Genomic DNA, 18,115 nt, shown 5'->3' on the forward strand with positions numbered 1-18,115 from the left:
TTCTTTTTGTAAAATAAAATTGCAGAATGGAGAATATTGTGTTGAAAATGCATTATATGGGCTCAGTTGATGTTAGGGTTGAGGATACCGACAGATGTTTGCTTATTGATGTGTAAAATGATATGTATGATGAGGCAGAGAAACATGGGGTTCCTTTACCCAAGCACCCTTCCTTAGGTTATAGTTTCAAAATGAAACATGTGTACCTAAGAGAAGACAAAGACCTTATGACCATGTTTGATAGAGTTGGGTATAAGAAAGAAATTGATATTTGGCTTGGGTCAGAGACTCTGCCATGTAATACTCTGCTAATGGCAAGATCAGTAAGAGCTTATAATAATGGGGCAAAACCTGTTGAACAAGTAGTGTCCATTTCTGCTGATAAGAATGTCCCATTTAGGGAGAAAATACCATTTATAAGAAACCCAACCTCAACCCTAACCTCAACCCCAACCCCAACCTCAATCCCAACCCTAACCTGAAATTCAAATTGATACTACCCTTATCACGTCTCATCCTAACACTCAAGAACCTGCAACTATAATTACATCAACCTCCCAGAAGAAGTGCAAGGCTAACTGCAGCTAGTTCCCCTGCTAAAAGTCAAGACACTAGTTGAAAAAACCCCTATCACGACGCGGTTATCGTGGCGGTTCTAAAAGAAACGACGTGAAAAGCTCAATAAATTGGAGGGAAAACAATTTTTATGTATGTAGAAGGTCTATTGTGGCGGTTTAAGTAAGAACTGACGTGATAATTGAAACTTTTTATGGCGGTTCCAAATAGAAAACGCCACCATAAGTCAATTGTGGCGGTTATATTAACAACCGACGTTAAGAATGACGTTAAAAGTTAATAATAAGTTACAATTTTTTGGGCTAAAAAACCGCCATTATATGTTTTTGTGTCGGTTTTTAATCACAACCGACTTTAATAGCAAATAAAATAAATAAAGGATAAAACCTTAATCAATCTGACTTCTAGAAAAAATTACTCTCGGTAATTACTCCATCAAACCCTCCATCTCCATTCTTCACTCAGTTAAATTCACTCTCTCTCATCAATCACGATCTTCTTTAGCCTCATCACCAACGACCTTCTTCATCTGCTCTAGGCTTGAGCACGACCAAAACCCACAAATTAATTATCCTAATCAGTCGTCGATAATTCAATTGCACGGAATTAGGGTTCGGTATATAAGAAAAATGGGGCGATTATTGAGGGACTTAGTCGCAGTTCATCAACTTCCAGTTTGCAATCAGGTTTGATTTTTTCTTTCAATTTTTCTTAAAGGTCATCGAAATTCATCTATTTCCGAGGATTTTATTTCGTTTGTCACTGAATTTGGGTTTTCTTATCAGTTTGGGTTTAGGGATTCAATTATTATTATTATTATTATTATTATTATTATTATTATGTAAGAACATACGTAAGAACATGTGAATTGGGAAAAAGGTGTTTTGTATATATTGTGTGCATAATTACAAGATGACGTATCTGTATATACATATGTGACGATACCAAAACCCTAAGACAAAAGGAGAGACCGGAATATGGAAACTATCCATAAAACCCAATATTGACATAATACAATTAACATTAACTCGCTCGTAATATCTTAACACCCCCCCTCAAGTTGGAGCGTGGGGATCAACGACGCCCAACTTGATTAACAAGTGCTGAAACTGACGAACACCCAATGCCTTCGTAAGAATATCCGCAAGTTGTTCTGTCGTATGCACGTAGACAGGGGAAACCAGACCGCTTTGAATTGCATCACGAACAAAATGACAATCAATTTCGATGTGTTTTGTTCGTTCATGAAAAACGGGATTGCGCGCAAGATGTAAAGCAGCATTATTATCACAGTGGAGAAGTGCAGGAGACGCCATGGGTACGTGAAGGAACTGTAGAATCCCCTGTAACCACTTTACTTCACAAGTAGCTGCTGCCATAGCACGATATTCAGACTTAGCGGAAGAAAGTGAGACGGTGTGCTGCTTCTTAGTTTTCCATGACACAGGTGTACCGCCCAACAACATAAAATAAGCCGTAATAGACCGACGAGTGATTGGACAACTACCGTAATCAGCGTCGCAATAGACTGATAAATCATGGGAAGAACCAGCCCGAAATAACAGACCTTGACCAGGGCTGCCCTTGAGATAGCGCACCACCCGTAATGTCGCGTTCCAATGAGTATTACGCGGTTGATGCATGAATTGGGATAAAACGTGCACACTGTATGTCAAATCGGGGCGAGTATTTGTTAAATAAATCAACCTACCAATCAAACGGCGATAAACTTCTGGATCCTTGAACAAATAATCGGATGCCAAAGCTAATTTATGATTTTGCTCAATTGGCACGCCTTCAGATTTACCTCCAAAAAGACCCATCTCAGTCAATATATCTAATGTGTATATCCGTTGACATAGGAAAATACCAGAAGAATTATGCGCAACTTCAAGACCCAGAAAAAATTTTAATTTTCCCAAATCTTTCATGTAGAAACAAGTGCTCAAATAATCCTTGACACGACGACTCCCATCCGGATCATTACCGCCAACCACCAAATCATCAACATAGACCAAAACAAACTCCTCAACACCAGAAGCCACGTAGCTAAATAATGAATAATCGGACATACATTGCTTAAAACCATATGCCAGAAGAGAGGCTGATAATTTGGAAAACCAGCAACGGGAAGCTTGTCTAAGTCCATATAAAGATTTTTTAAGACGGCATACCTTACCCGGAGCATCGACTGAATAGCCAAGAGGTAATTTCATATAAACTTCCAGCTCTAAATCACCGTGAAGGAAAGCATTGTGTACATCCATCTGGTGTAATTCCCAACCTCGAGCTGCTGCGATCGACAAGAATACTCGGACTGTGACCATTTTGGCCGTGGGTGCGAAAGTTTCAAAGAAATCCACCCCTTCCTCTTGTCGGTTTCCAAGGACCACGAGACGTTCCTGGAAACGTTCAACAGAAACATCAGCTCGTAGCTTGATTTTATAAACCCATTTGTTCCCGATAACTTTCTTACCTACGGTCAAATCAACAATGTCCCACGTTCCATTACGATGCAATGCTTCAAGCTCAAGATTCATCGCATCACACCAACGCGTATCTTTAACGGCCTCACGGTAAGACGTAGGCTCAACGCAATTATCTACAGCAGCTATATAAGAGCGATGGGCAGTCGAATAGCTATTATAAGATAAAACGTGAGATAAGGGATAAGGCATACCAGAAGATGGCGATGGAACAGTGCGGCTGGAAGGAGAAGCTATATCTTCCATATCAGCGACAACATGGGCACCACCTGTGACGTACCCATCTTCACTGTATCGTGACCATGGGACGTGAGGACGCTGACCACGCCCATATGCTGGCTCGGGTTGCTGCACGTGCTGAGAACCGGACTGGCTGGAGTCCCCATTATTCGGGGTTCCTGTACTAGTACCAGTCCCGACACCACCATCATCAACCCCTACATCATCGAGAATAATTTCACCATCCCCTGCTTCGTCAATATGTAAAACAGGGATGCTCTCAAGCTTTGATGAACCCGTTCAAGTATTGAGATCATAAGGAAAAACGGATTCATTAAAAATTACATCTCGGGAGATAAAAAACTCCTTGGTATCCAAGTCATATACCTCCCATCCTTTCTTGCCAAACGGGTAACCCACAAATACACATCGTCTACTTCGGGACGCAAATTTGTCTCCATCCTTACGAGGATGCTTAACATAACACAGGCAACCAAACATACGTATATTATCATATTCGGGTACCTTATTAAACAGGAGCTCAAATGGAGTCTTCCCTTGAAGAAGAGCAGACGGAGTCCTATTAATGAGATAACCTGCGGTCAAGATACATTCTCCCCAAAATTCAATCGGTAGAGATGCTTGGAAACATAAAGCTCTCGCCACATTAAGAATATGACGATATTTTCTTTCAACCCTACCATTCTGTTGAGAAGTTCCCACACAAGTGGTTTGATGTATTATACCATTGCTAGCAAAATAATTTTGTAAACATGTGAATTCTGTACCATTATCGCTACGAACCACCTTAACATCGGCATTAAATTGTCGCTTTACCAAAGCAATAAAGTTTTGTAATAACATAAATACCTCATCTTTGGTTTTAATTAGATAAACCCATACTGCACGAGAAAAATCATCAACCACTGTAAGTGATACCCGTCGTTGTAGGTACCAAAAATAAGATTTATATTTTCCTATTAAAACTAACCTAGGCTAGTGGTAACAGGGTCGAACCACAAGGAGGCGAATGTAATTTCTAATTGTCTAACTTAGTCTAAGGTAACGAAAGTGGGGGTTGAATTGATTGGGTCTATACTAAAAGCAATAAAAGACAATAAACTAAATAAACGGATAAAACAGATAAAAGAAGGGGTACTAGGATGGTCGGTTCACTATAGTTTCGGCGGCAGCAAACTAAGTCGGTCTAAATCAAACACATGAGGCGGGAAACAAGAGGTTCTCTCGGTCCACTCTTAACAGATAGCATCTTTCGATCTCGCTATAAGTCCCTAATATCACTAATACTGACTCTCGTCCTGAAAAGTGAGTTATATTCTAAACTTTTCCTATCTTTCGATCTCAGCATAGTTTAGTTATTTTAATTGGTGATCTAACAACTGTCCCTATCTCTCGATCTAATGGGTCAGTCATATCCTAAATATTCAACTAGTCGTGTGCACTCGATTTGTCGAATAAAGAACTTAAAACAATTAAAACGAAAGTAAAACCCCACGAGGTCAGTCGATCGACCAAGTATGTCAGTCGATCGACTGACACGCGATTCAGTCCGCATTATTCTACGCCGCCTACATTATAATTCCCCTACATCCTAGCACAAGCAATTTAGCTACTCATACTAGAGATGATAACAACAATGAAATTGACGTAATTTACTATCGAATTCATGATTAAGACGATTGAACAAATAGACAACATAAAACAACAAAATCGGCTTTGGGAAACTAGCTAGCGATTTCTATACTATCAATGCGATAAAAATAAACTGAAGTAGAACATAAGGAATACCGAAATTTGCAGAAGGATGATTAAAAGCTCGAACGAAAATCCTTTCCCAAAATAATATTTCCGAACCCTAATTATTTTATAAACTAAACTGAATGTAAAACTAGGTAAATTTCTGAATGAAAATCTCTGGAAACTAGGTTACGTTATATAGCAAATATACATAACACTTATTATTAAAACCTAAACACAATGGGCTTTAAGTTCCTCGATCTTTTAATTCTCGTCTGAAGTAGCGATGTGGTCGATCGACTAAGAAGGGCGGTCGATCGACTGACTAGCAGTGTACAATAGCCTCTGGATCCCGTGATTTGGTCGATCGACTGAAGGTAGTGGTCGATCGACCGCTCTAGCTGGTACTTGACTTCTATGATCTCGTGGATTTGTCTTTCGGGCCTTGAAATGCGCACCAAGCTCGTTCCTTAAGTAAATACTCCACGTCAAAATGCAATGTAGGATACTCGGGGACGGATTTAGCTCAATTTCCATTGAATTCTTCACATTTCTACAATAATGTACAAAAACACGAAAGTAGACGGAAATAGGGAGAATAATAGCATAAACTACTAAAATGAGCTCTAAAATGCGTGTAAAATGAGGTATAAAACATCATATAAAAGACACGCATCAAACTTCCCCAAACCAAGCCATTGCTTGTCCCCAAGCAAGAACTAGACTCGATCCTAAAACCTAATGGAACGAGTTCAATCTCAGACGAATTACAACATGTAAAGCCTAAACCATTTTAACGCAACAACCAACAATCAATCAGTAATGTGAATCATGCAAACGAGTTATGAAGTCGTTAGAAAATTGCTGAACTATCAACTATAGAGACTTATCAAATTGGACTCTCACGGGTCGCTCATATCACACATAAGCACAGGTGAATATATAACAGGATAGAAATAATTCATTTTGTACAGACTCTCACCTAACTATGACCTATAAGAACATGCCTGCAATATAATATGAAAACATTCTCTACAACCGTACATATGCATTCCAACCAACAAAAGACCATGACACATGCCGAGTTATATATGTGGATATGTGAGGTATGGGTAAGAAGAGGCAAAACATTTATGGAAAAGTGGAGGCACAGGTGATCAAGCTAGTACCAAAACGGAACCATATGGCAACATCCTTCTTCTTGCTCAAAATCAAACGAAACGGTGTTATAGCAAGCACAAATCTCACAATCTCCCGGTATAAAAGTAATCAACTAACTCCCAACATGGGAGCAAAAATCGCCAAAAGATAAGGGTTATGAACTATGCGAATTGATTTCTTCTTTTCTTTCGAACCTCAGCCGATCGACCAGAATTGGCAGTCGATCGACTGCTATGAACAGTAAAGAACTCTTTTTTTTTTTTTTTCATTTTTTCGAATCATTTTTTTCTTTTTGTTTCTTTTTCTTTCCTTTCAACTTCTTTCCTCCTTCATTTCATCTTCCCAACAAAATCTCATATAAGAGCAAATGCTACCAAAAACTAAGTAACAATCCCAAGAACATAGACTACTAGCTTGACAAAGGACAGGCTAAATGTAGGATGTAGTAAATAGGACAAAAAGGATATTTTTGGCAGTGTGGAGTTCATGGGTAAAATGAATAAAGGAAAACCTCTACCACATGTGTCGACAGACCACAAACCGAATGCATACAGGTATTAAGCACATTAAGTTCATATTTATGCACATTTACGTAACATGCCTCATAAGGAATACTACTCACATCCTAGATAAACTGGTCATATATGTCACCAGTTATAGGCTCTAAATCTTAGAAATATGATGTAGCTTGCCAAAATTCTAAGTCAAGTCTCAAGTTCAGCAAACAGTTAACGAAAACTCGTAGGTATGCACTTATATGATTCTATTAATAACATGTTAATCAAGCAAGGCTTAGGCAAAAACAGGTGCAAATGCAATGTCATCATTGAAATACTACCGTTCCGACCCGACCTATATGCTAAAATAAACGAGCATTTTTTTGAATTTTTGAAATTTTTCAATCAATTTTTTTTTGGATATTTGTATATATATATATGAAATGAAAAAGCAATGCAAAACAAAATGTAAACGTGAATGCAAGCAAATGATATGCGACGCAAAACCCTTCCCCAAACCAAATCGCACAATGTCCCCATTGTGCAAAATCATGTAATGAAGAAAAGATAAACGGGAAATTGCGAGAAAATTAAATAAATAAAACATGAAGTAAAGACTTAGAAACTCACAAGACTTTAAGCGCAGAAAGGAAACCTCCCAAACCAAATATGAGCTAGGAGGTTTCGAGCGATAGTGCTACCAATAAATACCTGAAAATACAAACAAAGAACCACGCATAAAACCGAGAAAGCAATGAAGGAGCGGTAATTATGTGCAAAGCTACGAAAATGGAAGAAATCAGAAATGAGTCGGGAAATAAAATAGAGTAGAAAACTCCCTTAATCCCGCAAAACGACCCAACACAAAGAGGGAAAGGTCGTGAACAGTAATAACAATGGCAGGTGGTCGATCGACCACAGATGGCAGTTGATCGACCAAAGTGAACAGGAACAGAAAATCCTGAGATGCGCAAGTCAGTCGATCGACCATGGAAGGCAGTCGATCGACTGGGAAAGCTGCTGTAACTTTCTGATTTCTTCGTATTTGCTTAATTACTTGAGCTAATGGGGTCTAAAAACCTGCAAGTGCACAATAATACGCGCCCAAAATTGCGTAAAACCCAAACCAAAGTCTAAAGTACTTAAAAATCCTAAGCAACAAAAATAAATGCGAAGTCTCGCACACACAAAATACGGTAAATAGTCGTAAAAGCAATAAAGTAAATGTTTGATAAAGCATTTGATCAACTAATAGTTGATCAAGAATGGCCATGATATGGCCCACTTCGTTGGCTTCTGGCTACTAGAGGTAGCCTCAACGATGCTCATCTTCTTAGCCGCACCCTTCTTAGCTTCAACATCCGCCGAACTTAACGGATCAACAACTTCTATATCTCCCCAGTCAATGATCTCTTCGGACTCATCAGAATCTAAATCGGACTCTCTCACTTTGACCGGCTCGTCATCAACTTCCTCATCAGTGCCATAGCTAAGGCAACCAAGACCTCCTCTTTGAATGATCGGCTTCTTCACAGCTGGAGCGACTTGCGGCTCTTCCTTCCCCAAACCAGCTCCTGCAATATCATAGATAGACAAATCTTCCTCCAATTTGCTCCCAATCTGGGGCGGAGGGGTTATGACAGGAATAGGAGTAGAGACAGGCATATCAGGAAGCACAAAGTATGATTTCTTTTCAGAAACCGTATTACAGGTGACATGCCACATAGGGTCCTTCTTCCTAGCTGTTTGGGCGAAGACAATAGAATGCTTCCCCACTTTGAAGGTCAGGGTCCCAGAACCAACATCAATAACTCGCACCAAAGGTGTGCGCGAAATGGCCTACCTAGAATGATAGGTATGTGGGCATCCTCGGGCATATCTAGGACTACAAAGTCTACAGGGAAGAAAAACTTCCCTATTTGCACGGGGATGTCCTCTAGACGCCTATAGGCCGGACCGCAGACGGTCGACCATCCGAATCTGTCATGTCTGTGACTGCAAACCTAGTCAATTTTAGCTTCCTAGCCAGACTTAAGGGCATGACGCTAATGCTAGCTCCTAGGTCACATAATGCCTTCTCAATAGAGAAGGTACCTATATTACAAGAAACGGAAAAGCTACCCGGGTCCTCTAGCTTATGGGGTACAGTGTAAGTCAAGTAAGAGCAAGTTTCCTCAGTTAGTGCAACCGTATGCACGGTTTCAAGTGACCTCTTTTTAGAAAGAAATTGCTTCATGAACTTCATATAAGCGGGCACTTGATTCACTAATTCAAGGAAAGGAACTTGTACGTTAAGACTACGAACAACATTTTCAAATTTACTGAAAGATACCTGTTCCTTTGTCGGCACTAGTCTCTCTGGATACGGGGCTGTAAGAAGCAGCTTAGCCCTTTCCTCTAAATCACGCATGCCGGCATCCCTGGACTTAGGCTGAAAGTCCACCACCTTCTCTTTATCGAAGCTTGAACCCTCTTCAGACAGTCTCAAATGTGAGCCATTGACCGACATTGGGTCTAACTTCGGAATAGGGACGGACCCATCAGCACTCGGGTCTTGCCCCAATACTTTCGGAGTTGTCGTACCCCGAAATAAGTGGTCTCTCAAACTATTGGGCATTGGAGGAAGAAATTTCTCAATATCAGCAGTGGCTTCAGTCGATCGACCACCTTGCTCAGTCGATCGCCTGAGATATACAGTTCCAGAAGCTCCTGTAACCTGCACTTCAGTCGATCGACCGGGTATATCAGTCGATCGACTGATATACCTAGTAGACGCCTTTTTCTTTGTATTACTCGTTACAGCTTTATTCTGACTTGGTTTCGCCTCATCTTTTGCAGTGACATCCTCGACCATAGCAGGCCCCTCCAGGGTAGATCCACTCCTCAAAGTTATGGCATTTAGGGTCTCTTTCTGGTCAGTTTGAGTCGGTAAGTGTCCCGGAGCTCGAGTGGTACTCTTGCTCGCCAACTGAGCAATTTGGCTTTCTAAAAGTTTCATTCCAGCCTCTCTAGCTTGGGACTCCTTTTACAACATATTCTTCAACTCAGCAAACTCGGAATTTTGAGATTGTTGCTGCTGCAGCACATAGGGAGGTTTTTGATATTGTTGTTGCTTATGATGAGGGGGTACATAGGCTTGCTGCTGCTTTTCTGCGGAGGTGGAGTTGGATTTAGGACATTCTGGCTACTCCACCTCAAGTTGGGATGAACATTAGGCTCATAGTAGGTGTTTGTCTGCCTATAGTGTTGAAAGGCAGCACAAGACTCGAAAGGACTGGGATAATTATCTGAGACATGTCCCTCAGCTCCACACCTTCTGCAGACGAAAGGACCGTCTGACACAGCATTTACTTGGTAAATACCTCCTTTTGAAGCTCCTCCCAGTTCATACTTGTCAAATCTTGCAGTGAGAGCTTCAAGTGCAGCTACGGAGGAGATTCAGCACTTCTCCTTTGATTCCCCCGGGAATTCCCATACTCAGCCTTGTGGGTGGCTAAGTCATCAATGATCTTCCACCCCTTAGTCTCTCCCATATTTTCAGCAAATCGGCCATTGGCTGCAGCATCCAAAATAGCCCTCTGGTCATCATACAGCCCGTTATAGAACCGATTGCAAAGACTCCATTTTTCGAACCCATGGTGCGGTATGGTTCGCACCAGCTTCTTGAAACGAACCCATGCTTCATGAAAGTTCTCATCCGGCCCTTGTTTAAAGCTCATGATCTGAGCTCTAATGGCGTTAGTCTTCAAGGCAGAGAAGTACTTTTTATAAAATGCCAGGGCTAAGGAGTTCCAGTCGGTGATCCCATGAGCGGCTCGGTCCAGGTCTCTGTACCACTCCCTTGCAGCATCACGGAGTGAGAATATAAACATAGTCTCCTTTATCTGGTCTTGGGTCACACCGGTCGGCGGGGGTATAGAGCGTGATGAATCGATAAATATCTCTATATGCTTGGCCGCATCTTCATTTGCACTCCCCGAATCGTTCTTCTCAACTAGGTTGATATAGGAAGGCTTTGGTTCGAATTTCCTATCAGCTCCAGGTAATTCGAATCCCTTGTAAAGGTTTTCAGCTGTCGGCTCAGAAATGACTTGTTATAGTTGCTTCTTCAGACATGACTGGAATTTCTGGAGAAGTGACTATCTCAGCTGAAGAAATAGAAGCATTAGATGTAGGTGGATCTTCCTCGAATAGAGCGTTCTCGTAGTAGCTTGACAGAGTACTCAGCTCTTCCTCTGTCGGTAATACCCTTTGTGATCGTCTCAACTCGCGCAAGGATTTCTCAATCTCAGGATTGAATGGTACTAGTTCACCACCCTGTGATCTGCGCATAAGAAGAAACTACAAAAAGAATATAAGAAAAGTTTAAGGAACAGGTGTCCCTTAAACTAAGAAAGACTAAATAAAAACAACTAAAAATTAGTACAATTGCCTCCCCGGCAACGGCGCCAAAATTTGATACCCGTCATTGTAGGTACCAAAAATAAGATTTATATTTTCCTATTAAAACTAACCTAGGCTAGTGGTAACAGGGTCGAACCAAAAGGAAGCGAATGTAATTTCTAATTGTCTAACTTAGTCTAAGGTAACGAAAGTGGGGGTTGAATTAATTGGGTCTATACTAAAAGCAATAAAAGACAATAAACTAAATAAACGGATAAAACAGATAAAAGAAGGGGGACTAGGATGGTCGGTTCACTATAGTTTCGGCGGCAGCAAACTAAGTCGGTCTAAATCAAACACATGAGGCGGGAAACAAGAGGTCCTCTCGGTCCACTCTTAACAGATAGCATCTTTCGATCTTGCTATAAGTCCCTAATATCACTAATACTGACTCTCGTCCTAAAAAGTGAGTTATAATCTAAACTTTACCTATCTTTCGATCTCAGCATAGTTTAGTCATTTTAATTGGTGATCTAACAACTGTCCCTATCTCTCGATCTAATGGGTCAGTCATATCCTAAATATTCAACTAGTCGTGTGCACTCAATTTGTCGAATAAAGAACTTAAAACGATTAAAACGAAAGTAAAACCCCACGAGGTCAGTCGATCGACCAAGTATGTCAGTCGATCGACTGAGACGCGATTCAGTCCACATTATTCTACGCTGCCTACACTATAATTCCCCTACATCCTAGCACAAGCAATTTAGCTACTCATACTAGAGATGATAACAACAATGAAATTGACGTAATTTACTATCGAATTCATGATTAAGACGATTGAACAAATAAACAACATAAAACAACAAAATCGGCTTTGGGAAACTAGCTAGCGATTTCTATACTATCAATGCGATAAAAATAAACTGAAGTAGAACAAAAGGAATACCGAAATTTGCAGAAGGATGATTAAAAGCTCGAAAGAAAATCCTTTCCCAAAGCAATATTTCCGAACCCTAATTATTTTATAAACTAAACTGAATGTAAAACTAGGTAAATTTCTGAATGAAAATCTCTGGAAACTAGGTTACGTTATATAGGAAATATACGTAACACTTATTATTAAAACCTAAGCACAATGGGCTTTACGTTCCTCGATCTTTTAATTCTCGTCTGAAGCAGCGATGTGGTCGATCGACTAAGAAGGGCGGTCGATCGATCAATAGCGATGTCTGAGCCTCGATCCCGTGATTTGGTCGATCGACTGAAGGTAGTGGTCGATCGACCGCTCTAGCTGGTACTTGACTTCTATGATCTCGTGGATTTGTCTTTCGGGCCTTGAAATGACCACCAAGCTCGTTCCTTAAGTGAATACTCCACGTCAAAATACAAGGCAGGATACTCGGGGACGGATTTAGCTCAATTTCCGTTGAATTCTTCACATTTCTACAATAATGTACAAAAACACGAAAGTAGACGGAAATAGGGAGAATAATAGCATAAACTACTAAAATGATCTCTAAAATGTGTGTAACATGAGGTATAAAACATCATATAAAAGACACGCATCAGTAAGAAAATACCGACTACCAGTGGATGCAGGAGTACGATAATCTCCCCATAAATCAACATGAATAAGCTCAAAAATATTCTTAGCTTTATTCTCACTAATAATAAATTTCTCCCGTGTTTACTTGGCATGTAAACAAATGTCACAAATTGAAGTATCATGTTTTTGAGTTTTATTAGTAATAAATGGCAAATAATTAACTACTCTTCTTGAAGGGTGTCCCAATTTACGATGTCAGGTGTCAGCTGTATTGTCATCGGCCATGGCTCCATTAACCCGTTATTGTCGTAGTCCTTGAAGAAGATATAGCCTCCCCTTCTGTTCACCAGTACCAATCGTCTTCTTCGTTATGTGGTCCTGTATAACACAAGATTTATCAGTAAAACTAATATCGCAATTAAGATCCGTGGACAATTGATAGACAGAGATAAGGCTACAATTAAAATCGGGTACGAAAAGAACGTTATTTAGGACCAATTTTCCACCCAAGCAAACACGCCCTTCCTTAGTGGATTTTGCAAATTTCCCATTTGGAAGGGTTACCATACAAGGCTTCACGTCTTGTATGTCTTCTAAAATTTCCGAACAACCCGTCATATGATGGGTGGCTCCGGAATCAAGTAACCAAAGCATATTATGATCCGTCTTACCATTCATTCGCACTTTGGAAGATGACGCTTTAGCACTATTGACATAAGCCTCCCATTGCTCCTTTGGTACATTGACAAAGTCCTTAGCATTGCCACCATCTCCTGTATCATCAGTTGTTCGAGTAGTCTGAGCAGCACTCGGACCAGCAGCTGCAGTGTGTGCAGTACCCCTGCCCTGACCAGAGACGTGACCTCCACTTCCACTTCTGCCTCCGCGGCCTCAACGACCTCCACGCGCACCTCCTTTGTTCCTATCTCTCCAGCCTTTCGGATAGCCAATGATGTCGAAACAGGTTGCGATTGAATGCCCATATTTGTCGCAATTTTCACAAAATGGACGTTGCGACGGATGTTGCGTCTCTGATTCTTTATCATATGCTTCCCTTGATCTTGGAACATTAACAGCAGGTGTATAGCGTGCAGCGAAACCAATCGGTTCAGCCCTGTTTTCTCCGCTCCTAGTATCAGTAGCGCGGACTGCCTTACCTCTAACTCCTTCTTCTTGAATCAAAGTGGAGTATGCTCAGTTAAGACTAGGCAAAGGTTCCTGTAAAAGCAAACTCGAGGCAACGGTTGAATACGAACTAGCAATGTCGAGCAAGAAATCATGGAGTTTACCTTCATCTCTTTTCTTATCTAACTGTTTGTTCAAATCACATTTACAGCCTCCACAAGTGCAATTCGGATTCCTGTCATACTTGTCAAGATCGTCCCAAAGTTTCTTAAGACGACCGTAATAATCAGTGATTGACTATTCACTGCCTTGTTTGCAATCATGTATCGAGCCCTTAATTCGATGCAATTTCGGGCCGTTACCAACGCCAAAACGTTGTTCTATATCATCCCACAATTGTTTTGCCTCTTCTACGTAAGAAATAATTGAACCAAGGCTAGGTTCAATTGTGTTAAAAATCCAATTAACGATCATGGTGTTAACCATGTACCAGTCCTCAAGATCTTCAGAATCATCCGCGGGTTTCTTTATCGTCTCGTCAATGAATCCAGTTTTCTTTTTCGAACGCAGTGCACCGCGCAATTTGATGGACCATTCATCATAATTATCTCCATTTAATTCAACAACAATCAATATGTCCCTTGATTTATCAGAGGTTGAAAGAAAATATGGACTAAGTTTCGTACCTTTTGCCATACCGTCAGACTCGGACTCGGAATCTGCGTGACTACCGTCGGCCTTGGGATCAGATTCAGTGTGAGAATCGGTTTATGAACCGTGACTACTATTGCTCATAGGACGCTAGAAAGACCTAGCTCTGATTACCATGTAAGAACATACGTAGGAACATGTGAATTGGGAAAAAGGTGTTTTGTATATATTGTGTGCATAATTACAAGACGACGTATCTATATATACATATGTGACGATACCAAAACCCTATGACAAAAGGACATACCGGAATATGGAAACTATCCATAAAACCCAATATTGACATAATACAATTAACATTAACTCGCTCGTAATATCTTAACATATTATGTTAGGATACAGTTAAGTTCTATGGTTAAGCCTTTCAGTTAAATTTCAATCAATTGGGAGTTTATTTGTTTTCTACTGTGGTTCAGTTGAATAATGGAGATAGCAGATTCAGTTGAATCGATCTTGAACCTCAATACTGCTCCTCCAACATTCAGAGTTCAATCGCCATGTTTGTAATGTGCAGGTTTTTTTTCTTATTACTTTTAGCTTATTGTTTTCATTGTTCTGGTTATGTTGTTTTGTTTATGCTTAAATATTTTTTATTTACTAAAGTACAAACATATGATGCACTAATTTAGGATGGATGTCGCCAAAATCTTAAGAGTATAATGTATTTACTGCTTTGAAAGTTTTAAACTATTAAGTGATAGAGGGTTTTTGTACCACATTGTTGGAGATGTCTTCGTATTTTTCAAATTCTCCATCCTCTATTCATTTTGAGTTAGGGGAGGGGTTAATTAGTTGGTTCTTGGAACTAATATTATGTTCGCTTCTATCTTGTTGCCTTTTATTTTAAAAAGAAATAGCAGCAGAATAGAAAAACAAGAATGATTAAGAATTTTATGCAATCATTTGGGTTCTTTCTTAAACTAATGTGTGCTTATGAATATAATGTGAAAACAAATTCCCAAGGTTTATAGTGGGCTGAACACTGGACGTTTCTCAAATTTTTTCTTGTTGTTGCTGTATAGTTTGCATAATGTCTTTATTAGTTGTTGATTTTTTTAAAAAAATTTTAATGAATTGATAAGTACTTGTGCTAGCATGAAAAATTGATTAAATAATCTTGGTTCAGTTTGTGGAATCTCAAATGTAGCATGGCTCTAGGTGAAGTTCGCTGCTAATAAACAACCACTAACGTCGTATAAAGTGAGTCTTTTATATCTCTGACTTTGGTCTAAATTTTTTTATCCTGCGGAAAAAACTGTCTGGTAACAAATAATTTGCCTTAGATTGGTGATATGGATAAAGGCCGAGTGTGGATAATGGACAGAATATTGGATGCTATATGCCTCCTTATACAACAAAAGCTTCAATCTTGCGGTGAATGCAATTATATTGTGTATTCACTAAGTAAAAAAGCTCAAGTTATTGTGTAGATCCGTCCCAAAAATGGCGAGTCAAGGCGTGCCATCGGGTCTATTTTTAAGGAATGACAGATTAGGGAATTCTTCTAAATGTGATGAACACTGGCGAATCATTATCATATTAAGCTAAGTATGAGACTAATTTCGTTATTTTGTTTCATCCGACTTGCTCCACAGATTCGGGAATTCTTATGAATTTGATCACATTACATTAGATTGACTTCTACATGGTCTCATATACAGTTTGCCTACAATACTCTTTTTTATTGATTTCAGTTGTACAACAGGGCCGGTCTCATTTAACGTGATGACTTCAGCACCAACTGTGGTTGGTTTTGTGGGACTAGATGATATTAGCTTCGACTTGGCTACTTCACTACTTCGCTTTGGCTACATTGTCAAAGCTTTTCATTCTCAGGTAAGTCAACTTTAATTATGTTTCGCTCTCTTTCCATATTCTTTAGGGCACACATTTTCATTTGATTGCCTTTATATTGTCAACTTAAATTATGTTGAACAAATGTTCGGGACAGAGGGAGTAGTTTTATTTGATTCTTTCATATTTTTTGTTAAACAAAATTCTCATAGTGTTGTATTTGTTGTCCTGTCCTGTATTTTGCAGGCCTTTCCCTTTGATATAGCGTGCATATTAATGAATAAGTTCAGTTGGCAGCATTTTTCATTGTATTATTCTGAATTCTCCTCTTTTACGGTGTATATGCAACAACAATATTTTTTTTAGAATGTATTACTCTTGGCCGATCTAGGATCTTTTTTCGTCAAGTTGACCATCTACACATAATGTGAGAAATTTGGAAAGGCTATAGCTCAAAATGCTTGGAAATGTTGTCACATTTTCATTCTGATAATTAAGGGGCGTTAGTCAAGCTGCAGTTAAGTTTGAGATAGTTTCATATGTTTGCACAATGATTTACCGATTTGTTTCACACCCATATATGGCTGACTAGATTAAGTTTGTGTTCCTCAAAATAGTTAAAGCAATTTATTTATTTCTTATGTTTCAGTGTTCGAGTTTGCAAATTTACAAGGGATACAAACTCGTCAGATCTAAAAGAATGTGTTCTTCATATCCAAGATCTGCAACTAGATAGAAGAGGAGCATCGTTATAGAATATGTAATGTAGATTAGGAGCATCTTTGGTGACATTGATATTTCGGATAATTCACGTGGTACCCCTGAAAGTGGCCAACTTTGCACAAAATACCCAAATTTTTGATCCAAAAAACTTAAAGAGGCCATAACTCGTGTTTACGAACTCAGAAAGTGAATAATTTTTTTTTTCAAATCGATCATCTTTCCGAGTACTACGATTTGAAAAAAAAAGTTTGGCGAGTTTGGAACTCGTGACCAGGAGATATGCTCACTCAAAGTTTGTTCGGTCGGAAAAAATTTGATGCACAATAACTCCTAGTAGGGGAATCCAAATGCGACAATTTTTTTTTTTTTAAATTGTAGTACTCAGAAAGATAAGTGATTTGGAAAAAAAATTCGTCACTTTTGGAACTCGTAAACACGAGTTATGACCTCTTTAAGATTTTCGGATCAAAAATTTGGGTATTTCGTGCAAAGTGGCAAACCTTATGGGTACCGCGTGAATTATCCGTTGATGTTTTTGTTATATTGAATGAGATTGATATAAGTTTGTCGGACTTGTATTGTTTAGAATATTATTTTGGTAGTTACATTTCTATTCACATGTCTTATTTGTTCATCTATAATATTTAGAATTATCAAATTGATATGGAGGTGCGGTGCTGCAGAAATAAAAAAATATATATAAATTTTTCACGACGGTTCCATTAGAAACGACGTGAAAAAATTAAATATTTCAAAAATATTTCGCCTTTAATGGCGGTTCTTCGCCAAACAACCGACATTATAATTACCTTTAGTGTCGGTTTTGTAACAACAACCGTTGTTATGCTAAACTTTTACGATGGTTCTTTCAAAAGAACCGTTGTTATAGAGAACATGGTGTGGTGCAATGATATTATTGAAATACCTATGGTGGCGGTTTTCAAACAATAACCGCCATTATAGATGAGTTACAGTGGCGGTTCTTGTCTAACAACCGTCATTTTATATAATCCTATAATGGCGGTTTTGTTTAAAAACCGCCACCGTAGGTAAGCTATAGTGGCGGTTGTACAACCGCCGCAAAGTATAAACAACCCCGTGATATACGGCGCACCCAAAATCTGTAAAAACCG

General features: G+C 39.3%; 1 protein-coding gene across 7 annotated transcripts; it reads left to right on the top strand.

Moving 5' to 3' along the window:
- Window positions 1-981: 981 nt before the first annotated feature.
- Window positions 982-17,303, top strand: LOC141633237 (uncharacterized). Of its 7 annotated transcripts, XM_074445686.1 has the most exons (6): window positions 982-1,262; window positions 14,882-14,979; window positions 15,592-15,665; window positions 16,171-16,301; window positions 16,506-16,567; window positions 16,909-17,303. In XM_074445686.1, exons 4-6 carry the CDS (start codon window positions 16,191-16,193, stop codon window positions 17,012-17,014), a joined length of 279 nt encoding a protein of 92 aa, XP_074301787.1. In that variant the 5' UTR covers window positions 982-1,262; window positions 14,882-14,979; window positions 15,592-15,665; window positions 16,171-16,190; the 3' UTR covers window positions 17,015-17,303. The 7 variants fall into 7 exon arrangements, 6 of the variants coding, with proteins under 6 accessions (XP_074301787.1, XP_074301789.1, XP_074301786.1 ...); XM_074445688.1 differs by lacking the exon at window positions 15,592-15,665 and having other exon boundaries at window positions 16,909-17,302; XM_074445685.1 differs by lacking the exon at window positions 15,592-15,665 and having other exon boundaries at window positions 14,902-14,979; window positions 16,160-16,301; window positions 16,909-17,301.
- Window positions 17,304-18,115: the final 812 nt, after the last annotated feature.

The sequence above is a fragment of the Silene latifolia genome, chromosome Y (genome assembly GCF_048544455.1).
Source record: "Silene latifolia isolate original U9 population chromosome Y, ASM4854445v1, whole genome shotgun sequence".
NCBI lineage: Eukaryota > Viridiplantae > Streptophyta > Magnoliopsida > Caryophyllales > Caryophyllaceae > Silene > Silene latifolia.

Excerpts from the sequence above, each read along its gene's own strand:
- LOC141633237 (XM_074445685.1), top strand. Across the intron at positions 16,302-16,505 it reads TCAAAGCTTTTCATTCTCAG|GCCTTTCCCTTTGATATAGC; the intron begins GTAAGTCAACTT and ends TGTATTTTGCAG. Across the intron at positions 16,568-16,908 it reads AGTTGGCAGCATTTTTCATT|TGTTCGAGTTTGCAAATTTA; the intron begins GTATTATTCTGA and ends CTTATGTTTCAG.